The following is a 22,204-nucleotide window of genomic DNA, read 5'->3' as shown; positions in this document are numbered from 1 at the left end:
AATTGAGCAATGACTTCTTGCTTCTTTGAACTCCACGAAAAAATAGCAGAACCAAAGTTAAAACAATAACTTGAAGTGCTCCTCATGTCATCAACACAGCTGGCCAATCAATGTTAGAATAACCATGGAGTATGGAGTTTTTAACTTGACAAAACTTCAATCCATACTCAATTGTTCCCTTAATGTATCTGACAATTCTTTTTGCTGCTTGAAAATGAATTTCACTTGCACAATGCATATACCTTGAAAGTATACTTGTAGCATTCAAAATTTCGAGTCTTGTTGCAGTAAGATACATCAAGCATCCTATTAAGGTTCTATAGAGTGTTTCATCAATCTTTACAACTCCATCTTTTCTGTAAAATTTTTCCTTTTGATTCATTGGTGTTGCTGTTGATCTGCACTCTTCCATGTTGAACTTCTTTTAATCTCTTTGGCATATTTTTGCTGGCATATGAAGATTTCATTCTGCTTTTGTTGAACTTTCATGTTGAGAAAGAATGTTATCTTTCCCAAGAATGTCATCTTTCCCAAGTCAGTCATCTTAAAAAAATTCTTCATTTCTCTTTTGAACACATATTTGCTCCATGTTACTTCCTGTCACAAGTCATCCACATAAAGAGAAACCACAAGCAATTCATCATTGATTTTCCAGAGATAGATTGTAAATTCACTTAGACTTTTTGTAAAGCCTAAGTCTAACAAATGTGCATCAATCCTGCTGTACGAAGCCCTTGGTGCTTGCTTTAAACCATAAAGAGCCTTTTTCAGTAGATATACTTTCTCCTTTTCTCCTTGAATGACAAAACCTTCAGGCTGCTCTATAAATATTTCCTCCTCCAAATATCCATTTAAGAAAGCAGATTTGACATCCATTTGATGTATAGTCCAGCCGTTTTGAGCAGCAAGAGCAAGCAACATTCTTTTAGTATCAAGCCTAGCAACCGAAGCAAAGGTTTCAGAGAAATCCACCCTAAACATCTAAGCATATCCTTTGACAACAAGCCTTGCTTTGTGATTAGTACTTAAAAGTGTATTTTTATCAAGGTTTCATATCATCATTTTGCACTTGAAGTATCAATAACTCCTTAACTAAAGCATGTTTTATAATAACATATCTAATTATATAAGATACCTTTAATTTATGGTAAATGTTCATCTTAAATGCAGGCCTATCACATAAATGAAAGAATTGATTGATGAGTTGAAGTACTGAAATTGAAAGGACAAAGAGATGGCCAAACATAGAAAAGAGATGCTGGTGTAGTCTAAACTGGAACACTGTTCGGTAATTGGGTCATATCTGGAGCTATAGATCTTGGATTTAGGTCCATTTTATATGGATGGAAAGATAGGACATAGGCCTACAACTTTTATGTGGAGCCCAAGATTTAACAAGGCCGTTTGCAAGTCCAAATTATAACAACAAAGAAGAAGTCTGAATCTGTCCTACAGCCCAAACACTGTTTAGTGTTCAGCTCATATCTCGAGTTCTAGAAGTCCAAATGATCTCAAAGTTTTACCCTGGAAAGATGAGACAATTTCCTAGAACTTTCATGATTGAAGTCTGTTCAAATTATGACGTTATCAATGACGTTTTTGGTAGACAAGAAGATAAGAATTGTCACCAAGTCAAGATGTGGCCACTCATTCATCAATTAGTCAACAAATCAATAGTTCTGAATTTTGGCCTATAAAAGGAGGCATTTGCCATGTATTTAGGCATCTTGGTGTTCAGATCAAGATCATGCTCTTGTTTTCTCTCTTTGTATTACTTATGTTTTGCTTTTATTAATATCAAGTTTATGCCTTTTATTTTCTTTCCTTTACTTAGTTAACCTTTATCTTATTTATATTCTTATTTTATTTGTTTATGTTTCTTTCTTTCATTATGTTTAACTAAGTTAATTATGTCAAGGTGAAAAGGGTACACTAATGGTGTAAGAATAAGTATAATATAAACTTAACATTGACCTTAATGTTGGATACTAACATGCTTTATATTTGCTATCTTGTTCACTTTTAATATTTTGCTTGTTAAATGGTTAATCTAGATTTATGTTGTATAACACTTGGTACAACAAATACTTGGCACTTTCATAGCCCATACTGTATGGTATAACCGATACCTGAGCTATGAAAGGAACTTGATTTGTTGTTAACATAAGTTATAATCATTACTGCCTGACAACATTTACAAGTATTAGCATTATTCGAATAAGATAACTAATGTAATCATGTTAACAATTTATAATCTGATTGGAACCTCCTTTGTGTGTGGTTTCCAATTGAATAAAAAGAGTTTATACTATACTTGTTTGAAATACCATTAGTGGATTCTCTAACCTTGACATTTGTTGTTATCATTGTTTAATCCTTACGTTAATCTTTCATCTCAAAGTTCTCATCAATTTCTTCTTCTTCATCATCTTTATTATTATCATTATTAATAGTATTATTGGTATTATTATTATTATTATTACTACTATTATTATTACTACTACTACTATTATTAGTATTACTACTACTATTATTGTTGTTGTTGTTGTTGTTACTATTGTTGTAGTATTATTGTTGCTTATAATTTATACAAGTAACCTCTTTGTGGTTCGACCCCGGTCTTGCCGGGTTATTTATTACTTCGACAATCCTGCACTTGGGAAAAGACATCAATCTTTTGGTCGTGTCACTTTGTGTTTGTTTATAGAACTGTCAGCATTGAACTAGGTTCTATAAACCCATTTGACTCCTATGGCTTTTTTATGTGCAGGTCTGTTCACTAGCATCCAAGTTTGATTTTTCTCAATCATTATAAGCTCCTCCTTCATTGTAGCTATCCAATGTTGATCTGCGGTAGCTTCTTTATATCCTGCAGGTTCAATTATTGTTCTATGTCAAGGAATTTTCATCGTCTTTCCCACCAATATGAGATCCCACGTGGCACCACTACCAGAAACTCGCTTAATACCAACGGATTTGCCGACGGAATAATTTCGTCAGCAATTTAAGGTTGTCATTACCAACAGCATTCAATCTGTCAGTAATGTCATCGTCACATACCGACGAAAAACATTCGTCGGTAAATACCAACGGACTTACCAACAGTATGTTAAGAATTAAAAAACAAAGAGGATGATTCACTGACGTGGAGGTTACTGCGAGTATTTTTTACCAACGGAATCACCGAGAGATTCAAAACATCAACTCCGTATGGTGACGAGACCGGTTCATCGATGAAAATGCCAACAAAATCACCGAGGGATTCAAAACGGCAGTTCCATATGGTGACATGTCCTATTTACCATCAGAATAACTGGCGGAATCAAAGATGGAATATTCTGTCGATGAATCCGTCGGCAAAAGTTAATACATCCACTCTCACTCGACCCTATTCTCCCTTATTTCTCCTTCTTCTTCTCCTTCTTCTTCCTTATCTAAACTCTCCCTAACTGCAAACAACCAGCCCCCTCCCAAAAAAATCTCCCTCTTCTCAGCACAACAAGTCATATATCTTGAAGTCTTCTTATCACAGCATCCATGTTCTGATTTACCTATGGATTTTTATCAGTTTTTGTAACTAACTCTATCTTTTTAAATTTTAACATTTAAATATCATGGTTTTTATTCTTTTTTAGTATATGTATTTTGTTAGTAGATGTACATGTTTTATTGTTATTTCTCAAACAAACTTGTAGTATATGAATGTATAATTTTATACTTGTTATGGTTTGTTTTAGATTTTACAAGATTGTATTTTTTTGTAAATTGTTGAAACTTTATTGAATTACCGAATTACATGTGTTGTTTTGAAATAATTAATAGCTTGTTTAATAAGTCCATTTTAATTTTTATCATCAATGGTATTACGGAGTTGTAATTTTTGTAAATTGATATATATGTATTAATTTGTATGAACATTGATAATTGATAATGAATATTTAATATTTATGAGAAGTTGTAATTGGTTTGTTGGATAATCTTGAGGTAAACCAATTTTTTTACAAATTTATTTACCTAACATAGTTAATTAATACATGTTGTCATCATAATTTTATAGAGATTCGATAGAAGTCATAGATGATCGTTCATGGGTGTATCGAGATTCACACCAAGGAATGCGGAGGATGGATTATTGTAGCGGGGTTCAGGGTTTTATTAATTTCGCAACATCTATTCCCAGAAATTTTACTGGAGGCGGTATTAGGTGTCCATGCAAGAAGTGTCAAAATAAAAAGTATCTGCATCCAGATGTTGTAATGATGCATCTTCTGCATAAAGGGTTTATGGAGAATTACCAGTGTTGGTATGCACACGGAGAAATATTTGTTAGTAAGAGGAGAATGGAAGAAATGGTGGTTGGGTCAACTTATAGTGCTAGCAACATGCATGAAGCAGCAAATAACAACACTAATCCTTACAAGAATATGGTTATGGATGCAATGAGAATGAATCAAGATAATGTCAGTCAATGTCCAATTATAGAAGAAGAACCTAATGCAGATGCAGTTAGGTTTTTTGATTTGTTGAAAGATTCTGATGAACCATTATAGGATAGCTGCACGAACCATAATAAATTATCGGTTGTAGCACAGGTGTTGACCATCAAGTCAGATCACGGGTTGAGTGAGGCCGGGTATGACAAGATTATTAAATGGGTAAAAAGCATTTTAGCTTAAGGGAACAGGCTGAAAGAGAACTTCTTTACTGTAAAGTCCATGATGAAACCCCTTAGTTTAGGATACAAGAAAATTGACATGTGCCCTAACTTCTGCATGTTATACTACCTTGAAAATGTTGAGATGACTGAGTGCATGACATACGGGCATTCCCGTTACAAACCTAGAACTGGTAGGGGAAAGCCTCTAGTGGCATATAAAAACCTTAGATACTTTCCAATCACATCTAGACTGCAGAGGTTATTCATGTCACCAGGATTGCTGAGCACATGACATGACACCAATCACATGATGCGGTTGATGGAGTGATGGTGCATCCTTCTGACGGCGAAGCCTAGAAACACTTTAATAGTGTGCATCCTCACTTTTCAACTGAATCAAAAAACGTGCATCTTAGGTTGTGTACAGACAGATTCAACCCATTCGGGTCATTTGCTGCTCCTTATTCTTGTTGGCTGGTCATGCTGACGGTTTATAACTTGCCACCGGGGATGTGTATGAGGCCGGAGTTCATGTTTTTATCTATGGTCATACCAGGTCCGAGCAGTCCGGGGCGGAATATAGATGTTTGTCTTCTTCCGTTGATTGATGAGTTGACGCAATTGTGGTCCTCTAGAGCTTTGACTTATGACATCTCAAGGAAACAGAATTTTGTTATGAGAGCGGCTTTAATGTGGACTATCAATGATTTTCTAGCTTATGGAATGCTTTCTAGTTGGAGCACGTATGGGAAACTAGCATGTCCATACTGCATGGAAAACAACAAGGCATTCACGCTAAAGAACGGAGGTAAAGCTTCTTTTTTTTACTATCACCATCGTTTCTTGCCACATAATCATAGGTACAGAAAGAACAGAAAAGATTTCTTTGTTGGCAGATTTGAAAAGGATGTTGCACCCCTGCGTCTTTCTGGTGAAGAATTGTATGATGTTGTAAAATTATACGGTGACATTATCTTTGGTCTCCAATCAGGTAAGCAGAAGTTCCCTGATTTTGGTTTGACCCATAATTAGGTAAAGTGAAATATCTTTTGGAAGCTTCCTTATTGGAAGACCAATCTTATTCGCCATAACCTTGACATCATGCACATTGAAAAGAACGTGTTTGAGAACATTTTCAACACCGTCATGGATGTGAAGGGGAAGACAAAGGACAACATCAAGGCTAGATTGGATGTAGCGTTGTTCTATAACCAGAAAAATATAGAGTTGGTTTGTGATGGGTCATGAGTCATAAAACCAAGAGCAAGCTTCATGTTAGAGAAAAATGCACAATTACTAGTCTGCAAATGGCTTAATAGTCCGCGTTTTCTAGATGGACATGCCTTGAATATATTAAGGCTGGTTAATATGGAGGAATGCAGATTGTATGCATTGAAGAGTCATGACTGCCACGTGTTTATACAAACACTCATCCCATTAGCTTTTCATGATTTGTTGTCAAAGGGGATATAGGATGCACTCACGGAGATCAGTCATTTCTTTAGAGATTTATGCTCCAGCAAGTTGAACGTTGATCACATTGAGAGGCTTGAAACGAATATCGTTGAGACACTATGTAAATTTGAGATTATATTCCCTCCATTATTTTTTGACTCAATGGAGCATCTCCCCATACATATACCATTCGAGGCAAAAGTTGGAGGACTGGTCCAGTATAAATGGATGTACCCATTCAAACGGTTAAATATCATAGTTGCAATGTAATTCATATATAAAAGTTTTTTTTTGTTTTTCTTCATTGAAAATACTTGATTAATTCAATGCAGGTACTTGTTCAATCTTAAGAAAAAGGTTAAGAACAAGGCGCATGTTGAGGCTTCGATATGTGAAGCCTATATTGTTGAGGAGATCTCAACATTTATCTCATACTATTTCAAACCTCATCTGAGAACGAGAATCAATCGCGTTTCACGGCATGATAATGGCAGTGAAGTGTCTTCCAGCGGGAACTTGTCAATATTCTCCAATCCTGGACGACCCACACCTAAAAATGTCGTAAAAGAAAGATATTTGTCAGAAATGAAGTTCAAATAAGCACACAATTAAATTCTATTTAACTGTGATGAGCTGAGACCTTTTATTCAGTGAGTGTATATATGTGTAATACTAATTAAACTTTATCAATAATATACTGTTAATTAGATATTGTAATATAATACATTCATTACCACTTGCAGGGAACATCGACAATATTTGTTGTCCAATAAGTCACAACTAACCGAATCCCAGATATTTCAATTACAAGATAAACAATTTGTCACATGGTTCAGAACACATGTAAGCACTATCACAAACTCATTCTCACTTGCAAAATTATTGTATGCATGTCATTACGTGATTCTCGTTTACTGTTCATTGATGTACATTATATACAAGGTTTATCAAATGGGAAAGGGTGTTGTTAAGTCATTGTCTTCACTAAGCCTGGGCCCTGAAAGAAAAGTTAAGTGCTACAACGGGTATTTTGTCAATGGATATGTTTTCCATACTGAAGAATACGGGCATGGTAGAAAGACATACAACAAGGGTATTTGTGTTAAGGGATCGACTAGTAGTGAGTTAAAAGTTGACTACTATGGTAGATTAGAAAAGGTTGTCGAACTGCAATATCATAACGAGCAGGATATAGTGTTTTTATTCAAATGCTATTAGTATAACACGACTAACAGAGGAATCAGAGTTGATCTGCACTATGGTCTGGTCGAAATCAACTCAAAAGCTAGACTCCGCAACATAAACGATGTCTTTGTTTCCATAAAGCAATGTCAACAAGTTTATTACACATACACCCCTTTTTTTAGAAATGATCGATCAAGAGTGGATTGGGTGTTCGTTTTAAAAAAAAAACCTAGGGGTCTTGTCGAGCTTGTTCAGGATGAGAACGAAGATACAAGTGTGTGAGATGAAATCTTTCAAGTTAATGAGTTGGTTGAACCATATCAAGTTGCTCCTTCGGTTGACTTGGAAGAAAATTCAAATTTTCATGTTTTCGATGATAGTCTTGTTGATGTTGACGCAGAGGAGTTGAATATTGTTTTGAGCTCTAGCGAACAAGCAAATGTCGATGAATATGATGACCATATTGAAGATTACGATAAAGGTGATGACTATTCAATTAATGACGAAGAAAAAGAAAATTCTGACTAACTATCAAAATGAAGCCCTGTGTAAAACCCTTTTTTCATGTAATATAGATTATGGATGATATATCTTGTAACACGAAATATGTATTGTTTACGCACTATTGTTATAATTTTATGCGATGGACACAAAACAATAACTTTCACATAGAGTTCAAAAATAATCACTTGAAATGCTACAATTACCGACGTCCATGCCAACGAAATACGATCTGTCGGCATTTCACAGAGAGTTAGAAAATAATTACTTGAAATGCCACAATCATCGTTGATTGTACCGACGGATGAAAAGATCATCGGTAAGTTGTCGGCGGGTATTATTACCGATAAAATCACCGACAGACTATGTGGGGCGGTGCATTAAATGCATCTCTGACCGCATGAGTTTTCCGACGAACTTACCGACGGAATGCGAAAAATATGGAGGGTAATTAAAATTGTTGGTGTGAAATTCAAAAATTACCGACGGATTTTCGAACGTCACCGACAGAATAAATTAAAATAATATTTTTTTAATTGTTTGTTGGTGAATCCGTCAGTAAAACTGCCCTATAAATCCCAGCGACTGCCCCTTCAGTTCATTTTTTCATCTCTTCTGTTCTTCACCTTCAATTTCAAATTTTTTCCTCTAATTTCTTCAAGGTTTTCACCTACAATCTCTAGCAAGTGTTCTTGTGAATCTTCCTCAGATTAAAAGGTATGTGTTTCCTCTATTTCATTTACTTTAAGGGTTTTTTTTTTGCTATTTTTATTTTTTTTGTGTTTTTTATTTTGGTGTATTTTTATAATGAAGATAAAGTCTTGAAATCAACACATTATTAAGGTAAGCATGTTTCATTCCTAAAGTCTATAGTTTTTTAAAAAAATTTATTGAATATATTTTATTGTTGTATTGGCATAATTGTTGAATAATTTGTTGAATTATAATTGTTAATATTGAATTTACCTTAGAATAAGTAATTGAATATGTTGGAATAATTAGTAATTTTACTACATTATTGCATGATTTGTGTTTAATTATTTGCATTAATTTTAATTGTTAGTCTAGAGTTTTTGTTGAATTTATTGAATATTTTTTATTGTTTGTATTTATAAAATGATTGAATAATTTGTTGAATTGTATTTGTTAATGTTGAATTTACCTTAGAATAAGTAATTGAATATGTTGGAATAATTAGTAATTTTACTACATTATTGCATGATTTGTGTTTAATTAGTTGCATTAATATTGAATTTACCTTGTAATTAGTATGAATGTTATATGTATAGATGTTATGTTATATACAATATTAGTATAGATAGAGTCAATTGGTTGTGGCTTTTGTCAATATTTGCAGTTTTGTGGATTTGGGTAGTATCCAGTATAGGGGAGGTGCTGTCGAATATTTTTTAACATTCGAATTTAATTATATAATTATTCGTATACAATTGTGTAGATGTGTAGAACGAAAACCAGAGTTGGTCGCTCACGTATGGTCGCAGCTAGTTCTTCTAGCAGCGAGGATGACGTATCTTTAGGTGCCTCTCAAGAAGAGGCACCTACGCCACCTGCACCGTCAACCGATGCTGCTTCTTCTAGCGCGGGTTCACAGCGCAGAAGTGTCGTATCTTCACAGCGGAATCAATTCACCCGCAAGTACGAGGCATAGTGGAAGGACGACCTTTCAATATAAGTTTGTTAAGGTTTTAGTTTTTTCTTTTAAATTATAACATAATTTATCAACAACTAATCAATATTTCATGAATTTAATTTATTTTCAGGTTCACAAACATTGAGGCCGCCCGAGTAATATCATCATGTTTAAATCGTCGATGGAGATTCAATTATTTCAATAGAGTCAGGTATCTAAACATCCTGAATGGATACCTCAAATCAATGCATGGTTTAACAGATTTGAGGTTGACGTTAATTTCTAATTTCCAGCTTATTTCTAATAATTTATTAATATAATTGTAAATAAATTATTTTTTTTATTTATCTAATTATTTATACACAACACAAATTCGCCTAAGACAAGGCGCATGACAAAGTTGTGAGGAGGGTGTGGGAAAATCACACAGCAACTAGGTAACATCGAAAACAATGCAAGATTTTTTTAGAAAAAAATTTTATGTTTCAACTTCTAATTTCTTGTTATGGAAGTAGGTTGCGTGATTTTTTATATGAATCACAAAAAAAGACCAAAAAAAAACTGTGAGAGATAGGGGTCTCCAAGGCTGGAACGACGTGGCGGTTTGGACGGATTTCAAACCGATATACATCCTAGAAGATATATGGCCGCACTATCTTGAGCACGGACGTCTGAGCGGTTCACATGACACTCACAGTCCGGTGCTAGCAACCGGAATCAACCAATTCATGGCTCAGTGACAACACACACCGGCGGCTCCGTTCCGTTTCCTGCACATGCAAAACGGATGGTAAGATTAATTTAAATGAAATATATCGTTAAATGAATTTGTTTTTAATTAATCTTTTTTCATTATAAGCTACGTCTCTTGGACGTGAGTCGAGCCTGATGGAGCTGTTTGTGGAGACGCACGTGCAGAGTCAAGACCGCCAAATGAGGGCGCAACAGTTCGTTGACAACCGTGCTCAACACTTCGTGGTATATTTGTTCAACCATTTTATTTTGTAAGTTATTATTTTTATTGAATTGAATATGATGATTATTTTTTTTATTTTCTGGAGACCTATTATAGCCAGTTGAGAGAGATATATGGGGACAATCCTTTTATTTTGTAAGTTATTATTTTTATTCAATTGAATATGATGATTACTTTTTTTATTTTATGGAGACCTATTATAGCCGGTTGAGGGAGAGATATGGGGACGATCCTTTGACCCATCCAGAATTCGATTCGGATTTATGGATGGAGGTTGGATTGTCTGGTGGACCCGATAAAAATCGGGTTTACGGGCTCTCCAACACTACAGTCGAGAACTTGCAGGCGGCCCGTAGTGTTTCAACCGTTGGGAGCTTCCAATCAGTATCGAGTACCCAATCTAAGGAGTTTGTGGCCTTACAGCAACACACGGCATCACAGAGTGGTGATACATGTGCGTCTTTTTCTTTTTGGCCGTATAACAACCAGCCTCCTCCTCCTCCTCCAACTCCGCCATTAAGTTAATTTGTAATGAATATTATTTAACTTTAATAGTTAATTTAATATTTTTTTAAACACATTCAGTTTGTAATGAATATTATTTAACTTTATTTCTTTTGTTTTTATGTTTAATAAAACTTTTATTTGCATAATTGGTTTTTATTACCATTAATTTATATAATTTTATATTATGTATTCTTAATAATTTTTAAAAAAACATATTTAAAAATAATCACATAGGGTTTTACCAACAGAATATATCCGTCGGCATTTGACAGTAGCTGCCACAGTCACCGACAAATTTACGGATAGATATATTCGGTCGGTATTAGGGATTCATCGACCAATTTACCGACGGACTTAGCCCGTCGATATTTTACAGTGCCTACAACAATGACCGATGAATGTACAGACGGATATCTTCGGTTGGTATTCCAAACATTCATCGACAATTTTACTGACGGTTTTAATCCGTCGGTCTATCACACAATCACCGACAGGATAAATCCGTCGGTAAATTTCAAGCGAGAAACTTTTTTTGCACACAATTTCCATCTGTAAATGTTTTTTTTTGCCGACTGATATAGCGATGAAATTTGGTATTTTCGACGAAGGAAAAACTGACAGATGTATTCCGTCAGTGTAGATGTCAGTAAATAAATTACCGACAGAATAATTTCATCGATAAAACTATGAAATCTTGTAGTACACCTAGTTGTCCCAAATTTATTAGAAAAGTATTTTAGGGTTAGGTTCTATTTATATATTTTTTAAAATAAAATTAAATTGAGTTGAACTCATTCAATCATTTTTAGATTTTTGAAATTAAAATAGAACTGGACTAAGTGATTTTTCTAGTTCTTAAATCAGTATCTCGATTTAGTTTTTTAAGTTAATTTCTTTTAAACAGCACCTCTAATGACAACCATCACTTTCCTTCAACGGTCCTTTATAAGGAGGCCACCACTCTTCTCCCATCTCATTGGAGATCCAGTTCTTGAGCCAAATTCAGTTTGAACACAGACTTCCACAAAATAATTAATGGCGTCTAAATCTATTGAACAGATAGTGATGCTCCCGTTTATGGCGCACGGCCATCTCATACCTTTTCTTGCTCTTGCAAGGCAAATCCATCAAGCAACTGGTTTCAAAATATCCATTGCAAGCACCCCTCTCAACATCCAGTACCTTTCTTCCACCTTCAACTCCTCGTCCGATGAACCAGAAAATGACCATATCCACCTCCTTGAGCTACCTTTTTGCAGTACTGATTATGGCTTGCCTCCAAACACGGAAAACTCCGAGAACTTGTCTCTGGATTCCATTGGCAAACTTTTATCTGCATCACTAAGTCTTAGGAAACCATTTCACAGCCTTGTCTCTGATATTGCAGCTAAACAAGGTCACCCGCCACTTTGTATAATATCGGATGTTTTCCTTGGATGGGCAACTGAAGTTGCGAACAATCTGAGGACTGTGAATGTCACTTTCTGTACAGGTGGTGCTTATGGAACCTTGGCTTCCTCATCTCTTTGGCTCAATCTTCCTCATCGAGGTAGAACTGATTCTGATGAGTTTCATTTGCCGGGATTTCCTGATAGCTGTCGCTTTCACATCAATCAGTTGCATCATTTCTTAAGAAATGCTGATGGCACTGATTCGTGGTCTAAGTTTTTTCAGTCACAGATCTCACTTTCAATGCAATCTTTTGGGTGGTTGTGCAATACAGCTGAGGAATTTGAGCCTGCAGGATTGGAATGGTTGAGGAACTTTGTCAAACTGCCTGTCTGGGCTATAGGGCCTCTTCTGCCACCAAATGTGCTCAAGAATGATTATTCTTCTTTATCTGTAGCTGCATCAGGTATAAGCACAAGACGTGCTGGTAAAAGACCAGAGATTTCTATTGAGAAATGCATGGAATGGCTTGAATCGCACAGTCCAGCTTCGGTGCTCTATATTTCTTTTGGTTCTCAAAACAGCATAAGTCCCTCCCAGATGAAGGAGTTAGCTATTGGCCTGGAAGAGAGTGCGAATCCTTTCATCTGGGTCATCAGGCCTCCTGTTGGTTTTGAACCAAAAAGTGAATTTAGAGCAGAATACTTACCAGAAGGATTTGAAGAAAGAATGGAGAAAAGAAAACAAGGTTTGTTGGTGAGGAACTGGGCGCCCCAATTGGAGATTTTGTCACACAAGTCCACAGGAGCATTCCTAAGCCACTGTGGGTGGAATTCAGTGTTGGAAAGCTTGAGCCAAGCTGTGCCAATTATAGGATGGCCTTTGGCCGCTGAACAGGCCTATAATTCCAAAATGCTGGTAGAGGAGATGGGTGTGAGTGTCGAGCTGACAAGAGGAGTGCAGAACAGCATAGATTGGAAGGAGGTGAAGAAAGTGATAGAGTTGGTGATGGACAAGAAAGGGAAGGGAGGTGATATGAGGAGCAAGGCAAGGGTGATTAAAGAACAGTTAAGGGCATCAGTGAGAGATGAAGGAGAAGACAAAGGATCTTCTGTTAAAGCTCTGGATGATCTTATCAAGACCCTTCAATCAAAATGGCAGATAATTAATAGTATCAGTTAATCATATGATTGATCCTTTGTAATGAGGATTAATTAAGATGATAAACCTTCTTGTTTGTTGTTATTGCTTTCTTCAATTTTACTATGTTTTTCATTCCCTCTGTTACCAAGTATTGGAGCATATTGATAATAATCATATGTTTTTTATTCCCTCTGTTACCAAGTTGGAGCAAATATAATTTCAAGCTGGCACATATAAAAAAATAAAAAAAAAAATGTTGGATTATTTACAGGATTATATTTGCTCATTTTCTTCATTTTGCTTCTTCTAAAAATTATATTTTACATCATAAAGTTTATAATTTTACAACTCTTTACATCCTTACAATGACATATAAAAAAAATCAACAAAAAATATTGAATTATTTATAAAAGTGTTATCACATTTCATTTAATGAAAAGCCTTGCAATATTAATATTATAAAGTTTCCATTCAACTAAACAAAAACCATAGACGCCATGGATAAGTTCTTCTTCCTCCATTTTCTCAATCTCCAGCAAGTTCACATGAAATAATTGAAACCATTATTTTTATTTTTTTACTTTTCAATCTCCAGCCAGCCTAAAAGGCTGAAAGCATAGATCACAAAATCACTAGTTTTAGCCCAACACCACTATAGATCCAAAACAACTGTATAAACCATAGTTATTAAAATTAAACCGGCCTAGCGAGTCGGTCTGAGATCTGCTCGACCCGATAGCTAAACTAGTCCAAGTAAGGTAAAAGACCGGGATAAGCAAAAACTCGGCAAAACCCAGTTGACCTATAGAATTGACCCGTGACCCAAGCGACCCGGCAAAACCTGGTTGAAATCTAGTTTTTTTTTTAAAATGTGTTTTTTCTCCTAGCCAAAAATCTCATATATATATATAGATATATATATATATATATATATATATATATATATATATATATATATATATATATATATATATATATTAGTTGGTTAACTCTTTTCAAAGTTCACTATCTAAATATTAGAAAAATATTTTATTTTTTTAGTGTCGGATTTGAAGCCCTTTAATATATATACTTTATATTCACGAGAAAAAAATTATATTTTTTTAATGTAGAATAAAAAATATTTTTAGTTTAAATAATTCAACTTGAAAAGATAACATACTAAAATAGTATCTTTTGAATGTGAGATACAAATCTTTTAGAAATAATTTTTTAAACTTTATTATTTATAGCATGTATAGCTTATATTTACATGAATTATTTTTAATTTTTTTATATAAAATATTAAAATTTTAAATATATTATTTTTTCATGTTAATTCAGGTCAATAACTAGTAAGGTTTGATAACTATAACATAAGCATACGAAGAAAAAAGAAGCAGAAAATGAAGTCTCGTTAAGAAAAATGAACAAAAAACCTTGCTCTGACGCACATACAGATTACGTTCCAAAACCTAATTTCTTGATCCGGTTGTGCACAAATCTTGTAACTTAACAAATGCTAGAAACCCTAAGACCAATAGCATGGACTTCTTCTATTGCTACTTCTATTGTTTAGAAATCAAAATTGACGAGAAAAATTATAACATTGATGTTTTCCATATATTATATATGAGAGTATTTTGATTTTTTTTATCCAAGTTTAAAAACTAAATTGATTCATAAAATGTAATTTCCAAAATAAAATAAAATAACAACAAATTAAAATTTATGGAATTGAGTGGCTGTTTATTTACGCGGTTGCGGCAGCTTTTAAAGCAAACCGTAGATGTTTGTTGTTTGGTAATGCAAAATCACAGTTTACTATTCACTTAAATTTAAATAAAACCTGCGGCTCTCCACTGTTCCGGCCGGACCGGGTCTGGTTCAAAGTTAAATGCATTGAACCGGGTTCGATCTAGTTTAAAAAATTCAATTTCATTTTTATTTTTAATTGTTTTTTATTCAAAAAATTAGAAGGAGATTGTTTAATAACTTAGTATTAGCAGAATTTGATCACAATCTCAATTTTGTTCCTGATAATATTTTACCTAATGTTGTTGCGCACTTAAAAAACTAAGAAAACTGTTGTCCTTATCGGATGAATTTCGTACATGATGAAATTATAGATAGTTTAATGGAACAATAAAAAATATTTTATAAGTATTATTTATTTCATAATATAATAGCAGTAGTTAAATCTACAATAGTTAAATTTAAAACCATCAATATATATATATATATATATATATATATAACCTCAATTTAAAAAGTATTTTTTTAAACAAATACATTAAATTATTTTTTATTCAACTTCAATTTCAACCAAACACACATAAATAATAAATCAATCTCAATTAAAAACATATTTTATAAAACAATATTTTTCAAATTATAATAATACCAAACACACCTTTAAAATGAGAAAGCAACCATATTGGCCCACACTGACACGCTATTGCAGGCAGCTTCATTTGCTGACACTGCCCCAAGTCCTTTCATCTTAGCATTTTTACATGAACAGGCTCAGGCATTGGACAGCTTTTATGTCCTTTTAACTTGAAGTGCTGGGTAGAAATGGCAAAAACAACTGTAAGAAATCTAGCTCAAATAATTAAATTTTAAGATTGTTTTTTAAAAATTAATAGTTTAAACTTTATAAATTTTAAACGTATCAGAGTCTTGTGCTGTGTGTGCATTTCCCCCCTCTCAAATTCCATATTGTAATCGGATTTTTGTTTTAAATAATGGACCTGTTTATGGGTGGACATCTTTTTCAGTGTTAATTGAACCGATTACACTGTTTATAGGTGGCTGCGATCATCTACTAGCATGAAGATCCTTCAACCATCTAACTTGATGTTATCCTTGCTCTGATCATACTGTCAGAATTCATTAATCAGACTCTTATAAATAGTGCCAGCGTCTGAATTCACTAGCTAGACTCTTGAAAATAGCGCCGGCCTCAGCCTCGATGGGTGCAGAATCCCCTCCAAACCTTCACGGTTCTGGCCTCGGCACCAAGATGAATACTTCAAGATGCATTTGAATTTCCAATTTCCATCAACTCCGATAAAGAAAACCATTTGCATCAAAGCAAGTTCAGAATAGGATGAAGAAGGCAATTAAAGATTGGAAATATGATGATGAGAATCAGAATTAAATAGCTACATAAATTTGCCTCACACTTCCTTTCTCTTCAATTTACAATCAAGCTTACTAACATCTGTTCACACCCCCACCTCCCTCTACATCACCACTTGACTTCAGTATCTTTCCAGTGTCCAGTGTATAATTTCCTACTCAAGAGTCGATGCATTAGAGAGGTAAGAGCAGAGAATACATGCGTTTCGATGATTACCAATCACAAGCCACCACATAAAAGCAGGAGGCTCGTTCCATCATTTTACTGATTGAACATGGTGGATGAATAACAAATAACCAGACGTCACTTCTCAGACTAATGATGGAACAAACCTCGGTGCTATTTCAAACTGCTGAAGCTACTGCCAAAAAGCTGAATCCAGATATAGTATAAACGCAACTATAGTGCTATGAGTTTTTCCCTCTAGGTTTTGGTGACTGCCGAGGCTGGTTATATGGAGACGCACGCACATCACTTAAGCTCCTCAGTGGTTGTCCGTTCCTTGTTATAAATCCTGCATTTGTTCTAATGCCATTTTTAGCATTCATGTTTGATTTGTTACGATCTGCTTGCATAGTTTGGAAGTAGTACGAAGAGCTAGCCATATCCTTTAAGTTTGGTAAAGGCTTTAGTGCTTCAACAACTTCACTCATCCGGGGCCTGGATTTGGGGTCACGGCTAAGACACTGGGCAGCCAATTGAATAGCTTTCTGAGCACCTTTGATTGAGAAATGGCCTTCAAGGCGAGGGTCTAATATGCGGTAGAACCTTCTCTTGTCCCCAAAATGTGGCCTTGCCCATTCCACAAGGTTGTGCTCCCCATTTGGTCGGTTTTTGTCCATTGATCTTCGGCCAGTGAGCATTTCAAGTAAAACTACTCCAAAGCTGTAGACATCGCTCTTTGAAGTCAAATGTCCTAAACCAAAGTGGAAAACATTAGATTGGCATAACATCATTTTATCAAAAGCAGCACTGCCATGATTTCTACAAACAGCAGTGACTGAAAGACACAAGTAAATAGAATTGCACAGAGTTCTGCTGACCAAGATAGTTGGATATGACATAAAAGATAGGGTCCTCCAAAACATGACATGTGGGATATCACAACACTAGCATAGCTAAAATTAGAACATGATGAATTACTTAAAACAGCTTTTCAAACACAGGAAATAATTTTATGAACATATATAAATCTCTCATTATCTCCATGCCTTTTAAAACATCTAAGATTAAATAAACACGGGGGACAGGGATGGATAATGATTAAAAAGCAAGACTCCAGCAAAATACAGGAAGTTATCAGTCATGAAAATTAGTTCAGCGATAGCATCCATGACAGAAGAACAGGTTTTGTATGAATGTTTCTGGCATTACAGCCACTAGATACAAATGATCTGGTCCTATTTGATACCAGGGCGTCTGATCTTATTTTGTCATGAAATACAGCAATACAAGAGTTCAAACTCAATTGGAAACTTAATCCAAATACCATCTCAAATTCTACCTTTCTTGACAAGCTTTCAAGTCTAGATGACTGAAGACTAGAAGACGGCTGTTTTAATCATTGGGTTCAAGCCAAAAAGACAAAAGACTACTACTAGTTTTGCACTTTTCAATAGTGACGATGCCATGGCAGACGAGCAAGATTGGGTGGTAGCATACAAGGTGAGGACCACTACAATCATGCTCTGCAGTCCACGAAATTGCAGGGAGTTATCTTTCATAGAAAGATCTCCATTCTCCCCACTACCCTCTCAGTGATATAAGATTTGTGGCATCTTCAAACCCACATGTATCACACAATGCCATTGAACATGATTTTCCTTTCACACATTTACTAGCGTATGGTGGTGTTGTAAAAATTATATCAGTAGAATGAAGCCGAACAGATATAAGGTCATCTTTGAATCTAATTTCCTGAGGCTGAAAATGAATTGCATTTAATCCTTCTTATATATATATAGCCAGGCCTGAAAAGTTGCGCCAATTGTTCTGTTCATTTGCACCAATAAGCATGTCCTAACCAAGTCTCATTCATATAGGCAAACACTAAATGCTGCAGTTTAAATCCTTACCTCTGACAATTTAGAACATTCAATTTTTAACATGATTGACTGACTGCCTCCTTATCCATTGCAAAGAAATTCAACAACTAACAGGCAATTCCTATCGTTCATTCAAAGGTATCCATACATCTACACATAACATAACATGTAGAGGGAAAGGAGTTAAAGTCCACTCACCAGTCATCACATATTCTGGGGCAGCATAGCCATAGGTTCCCATAACTCTGGTAGACACATGAGTTTTGCCTCCATCAGGAGCATCCTTGGCAAGTCCAAAATCAGAAAGTTTGGAATTGTAGTCCTAAAACAGTATTGTCTTGTATCAGAATCAGAGGGACTGAAAAGAGGAAATGATTAGTGAAGTAATTTCCAATACGTGCATATATTAAGCCACATACCGCGTCTAATAATATATTAGATGTTTTAAAATCACGATATATTACTGGTCTGTCAGCCTCCTCATGAAGGAAAGCAAGACCTTGCGCAGCACCAAGAGCAATTTTCATCCTGATAGACCAAGGAAGAGGCAAGGACCCTTCTGCACATAACATGGTTGTTACCAGAGAAAAGTAAGCATCGATTGCAGATGATATCTCAAACAAAACGAGCATATGTGGAAAGAGAATGTGTTGATTTTGGGAGCTATAAAATCATTTTCTGAAGGAACAGTAACATCTGAAACAGGTTTTTGATTAGAAGAATTAGGAAGTGGTTAGATGAGCAATAACTGCTTCTGGCTGTTTTATACTTACAAGAACAAAAAGGTTACAAACTGTTTTTAGTAAATGGAAAAACCAATGAAGCCCCTCTATAAACTCCTCAAACATTCAAAATCACCTTGAAAAACCTATTTCTACATGATATATCTCTAGATCCTTCTTCATAATGTTGACGCTAGCTAATAAATTTCCACAGCAGACTCCTACAATTCAAGATTAAAGTCTCTTAACTTCTTCCTAAACTTAAATCAACTTTTACCAAACAAGGCATCAATCTAGCTGCATAGACAGCAATAAAGAATGCTACAGTGTTGTTGTTGTTGTTGTTGTTGTTGTTTAGGCAGTGTCACAGAAGACAATATTACTAAACTGGGAGGCCAATATACAGAAACACTTCTCTCCTAACCAGTGCAAGTGATGACCCAATAGTTATCACCTTCAAGTGGACTGATGCACATCTAAAAAAATGCTAATCTCCAAGTTTCTAAAAAATATTATTGGTAGAATTTTAAGGCTCTGAGACTTATGGGGCTAGTATTAGGAAAGCTCATCATGTACAAATCAAGAACCTTGACACTTTCTACACAGACTTCAAGAGTGTGATCTGATTTATGCACATCAGAGATCTTGCTCTTTTCTGTGGTAAAATAGACATGTCATAAGTGAATTATCTCTTTAAAAAAAGGCAGAGATAGAGCACTGATTCTTCTTGAACAAGTTTAGTTTCTACCCTGTCAAATATCCTGTAAAATAGTGTATCTTATTATTAGGTGTGTAAACACAAATAATTATTGGTTTTATGTACGTAGAACATTATGGTAATATACACTAATTTTTCCACAGTAAAAATTTGAAAAGCAAATTGTATCAGAGATAAATAAGCAAATTCTAGTCTATAGCTTTCATACTTCTGAAGAGGTGATTCTCCAAACTTCCTCTAGGCATGAACTCATACACCAGCAACCTTTGATCATCTTCAATGCAGTAACCAACCAATTTTACCAAGTTTTTATGGAGAAGATTCCCAAGAAAACTAACTTCAGCCTGAAATATTGTGGAAAACATGACTAATAATATAAAGTAAAAGAATCATGTAGCATATTTATTTTTCTAAGAACAAAAATCATCTAGCATTTAAAAGATCCAAGATGGAAGTGAAAAGGAGAAAGGGATCATACTAGCCACTCTTTATGACCCTGAAGGCCATCATGGTTGAGGGTTTTCACTGCAACAGTAAGCCCGGTGCCAGGTTTCACAGGAGCAGTTCCGTTCTCCTCAATCCAACCTTTGAAGACACACCCAAACCCACCCTCCCCAAGAAGACTCTCAGGCCTAAAGTTTCTAGTTGCTAACTTAAGGTCATTAAATGTAAATTTTCGGAGCTGAGAAGCAAGCTTCAATTCCTCACTAAATGTTGGAAATGAGGATGCACTCTCTGCATTGCTAGTTGTGGTAGTGGAAGACATTGCTGGAACAACTGGTTGGTCTTTGTTCTTATCATTTGTAGATTTACTTTGCGCTGAAAACCAAAGCAACGGGAAATTACTTGGTAATATTCAAATCCAGTAGCATCTGTCTCTTAATATTTATATGTAGCAACTTATTAACAACATTTCTCAAGAGAACTAATTGGAAAAATGACAAATTACTGAATTCTAATCAAGTTCAATGAAGAAGTAGTAGACAAACTAGTTGCTATCATGTTTATTAATGCATGGATATCATGGATATTTATATGGATAGACCTGTTTGTTAAGAAACAACATGCCACTCCAAAATTATCATGAGATGACAATCTTCAAAAAGGGTCCATCAATCTGAACGGGGACTTTAATTAACAGTACTACCTAAAAGGATCATAATTCAGGAACGGTTTTCAACTCCTTTTTCTTCTTATACTCTCAATCACTGAAACCAGTAAATCTAACAACATATTCAGAAGTCCTAACAAGAACTTGTGCCTTCTGTTTACTTGATTTGCCATGAAACAAATCACCACAACATTAAAAAATATATATATCAGAAACAATATCCCCACAAGCCTATAGACATATGGTTCTGCATAAAAATATCAGATGATCAAAAATTAAAGAAAAACACTCAGAGAAACAGAGAGAGACTTTTACCATAATGAGGTGAGATGCCACTTAAAGAGCTATCAACTTTTGATCTTGAGGGCATGCAGCTTCCCAGCAATCTGAGTTTAAACCAACATCCTATATCCTCCTCATCCTTGTCATTTTTCTTATTTTTCTTGCTCTTTGATTTCTCATTAGAATTCTTTACCTTTACAGAATCTGGACTCAAACCCATCTTCATCTTCATAAATATAAATAAAAGACACAATCGAAGAGTTGAAAAACTAATCACAACAGAGAAAACCCATTTCAAAGGTACTAACTTTATATCATCTAAGCCATCAAGAATTGAAAAAACAAGGGATTTTCAGTGAAATCAGTGATGCCCGGTTGTGAATTTTTAGTCAAAAGGAGGTTTGAGAGAGACGCTTGAGAAAGAGGGAAAGTGTTCAACAAGGGGCACTTTGGGCAGTTTGAAACAGTGATAAAGGGCAGCTGGGGCAAGAGAGAGAAAAGAGAGTGGTCATAACAGTAACCTTGGCATATTCCATTTTCCAGCCAGCAAATCATCTTATGATAAAAAATAGAATTAATTATGATTTAATTTCTATGTGCTTAATCCTTAAATTAATAATTTAGAACTTAGTCCCTCCATGGCTGCATCACTCCCATGATCTTTTTCTCTTTGAAAGGACGAGGAGAAGTAGGTGACACCATGGAAATTAATTAATTAATTTTTATTAAGAAAAACAA

The 22,204-nt window shown here is 34.9% G+C and overlaps 2 protein-coding genes across 3 annotated transcripts; one reads left to right on the top strand and one right to left on the bottom strand.

Annotated features, from left to right (window-relative positions):
• Positions 1–11,908: 11,908 nt before the first annotated feature.
• Positions 11,909–13,649, top strand: LOC133671126 (UDP-glycosyltransferase 92A1-like). The gene has a single exon (XM_062091776.1). It carries the CDS (start codon positions 11,968–11,970, stop codon positions 13,501–13,503), a length of 1,536 nt encoding a protein of 511 aa, XP_061947760.1. The 5' UTR covers positions 11,909–11,967; the 3' UTR covers positions 13,504–13,649.
• A 2,902-nt stretch (positions 13,650–16,551) lies between these two features.
• LOC133671534 (serine/threonine-protein kinase PBL34-like) lies at positions 16,552–21,963 on the bottom strand. Of its 2 annotated transcripts, none has more exons than XM_062092299.1 (6): positions 21,500–21,963; positions 20,552–20,892; positions 20,282–20,417; positions 19,053–19,192; positions 18,832–18,955; positions 16,552–17,504 (listed from the first exon to the last, which is right to left on the bottom strand). In XM_062092299.1, the coding sequence occupies exons 1-6, from the start codon at positions 21,696–21,698 to the stop codon at positions 16,996–16,998; spliced, it is 1,449 nt and encodes a 482-aa protein (XP_061948283.1). In that variant the 5' UTR covers positions 21,699–21,963; the 3' UTR covers positions 16,552–16,995. The 2 variants fall into 2 exon arrangements, with proteins under 2 accessions (XP_061948283.1, XP_061948284.1); XM_062092300.1 differs by having other exon boundaries at positions 19,053–19,189.
• Between the last annotated feature and the right edge of the window lie 241 nt (positions 21,964–22,204).

This window comes from Populus nigra, chromosome 13 (assembly GCF_951802175.1).
Source record: "Populus nigra chromosome 13, ddPopNigr1.1, whole genome shotgun sequence".
Taxonomy (NCBI): Eukaryota; Viridiplantae; Streptophyta; class Magnoliopsida; order Malpighiales; family Salicaceae; genus Populus; species Populus nigra.
This window is presented reverse-complemented; position numbering and strand designations above follow the sequence as displayed.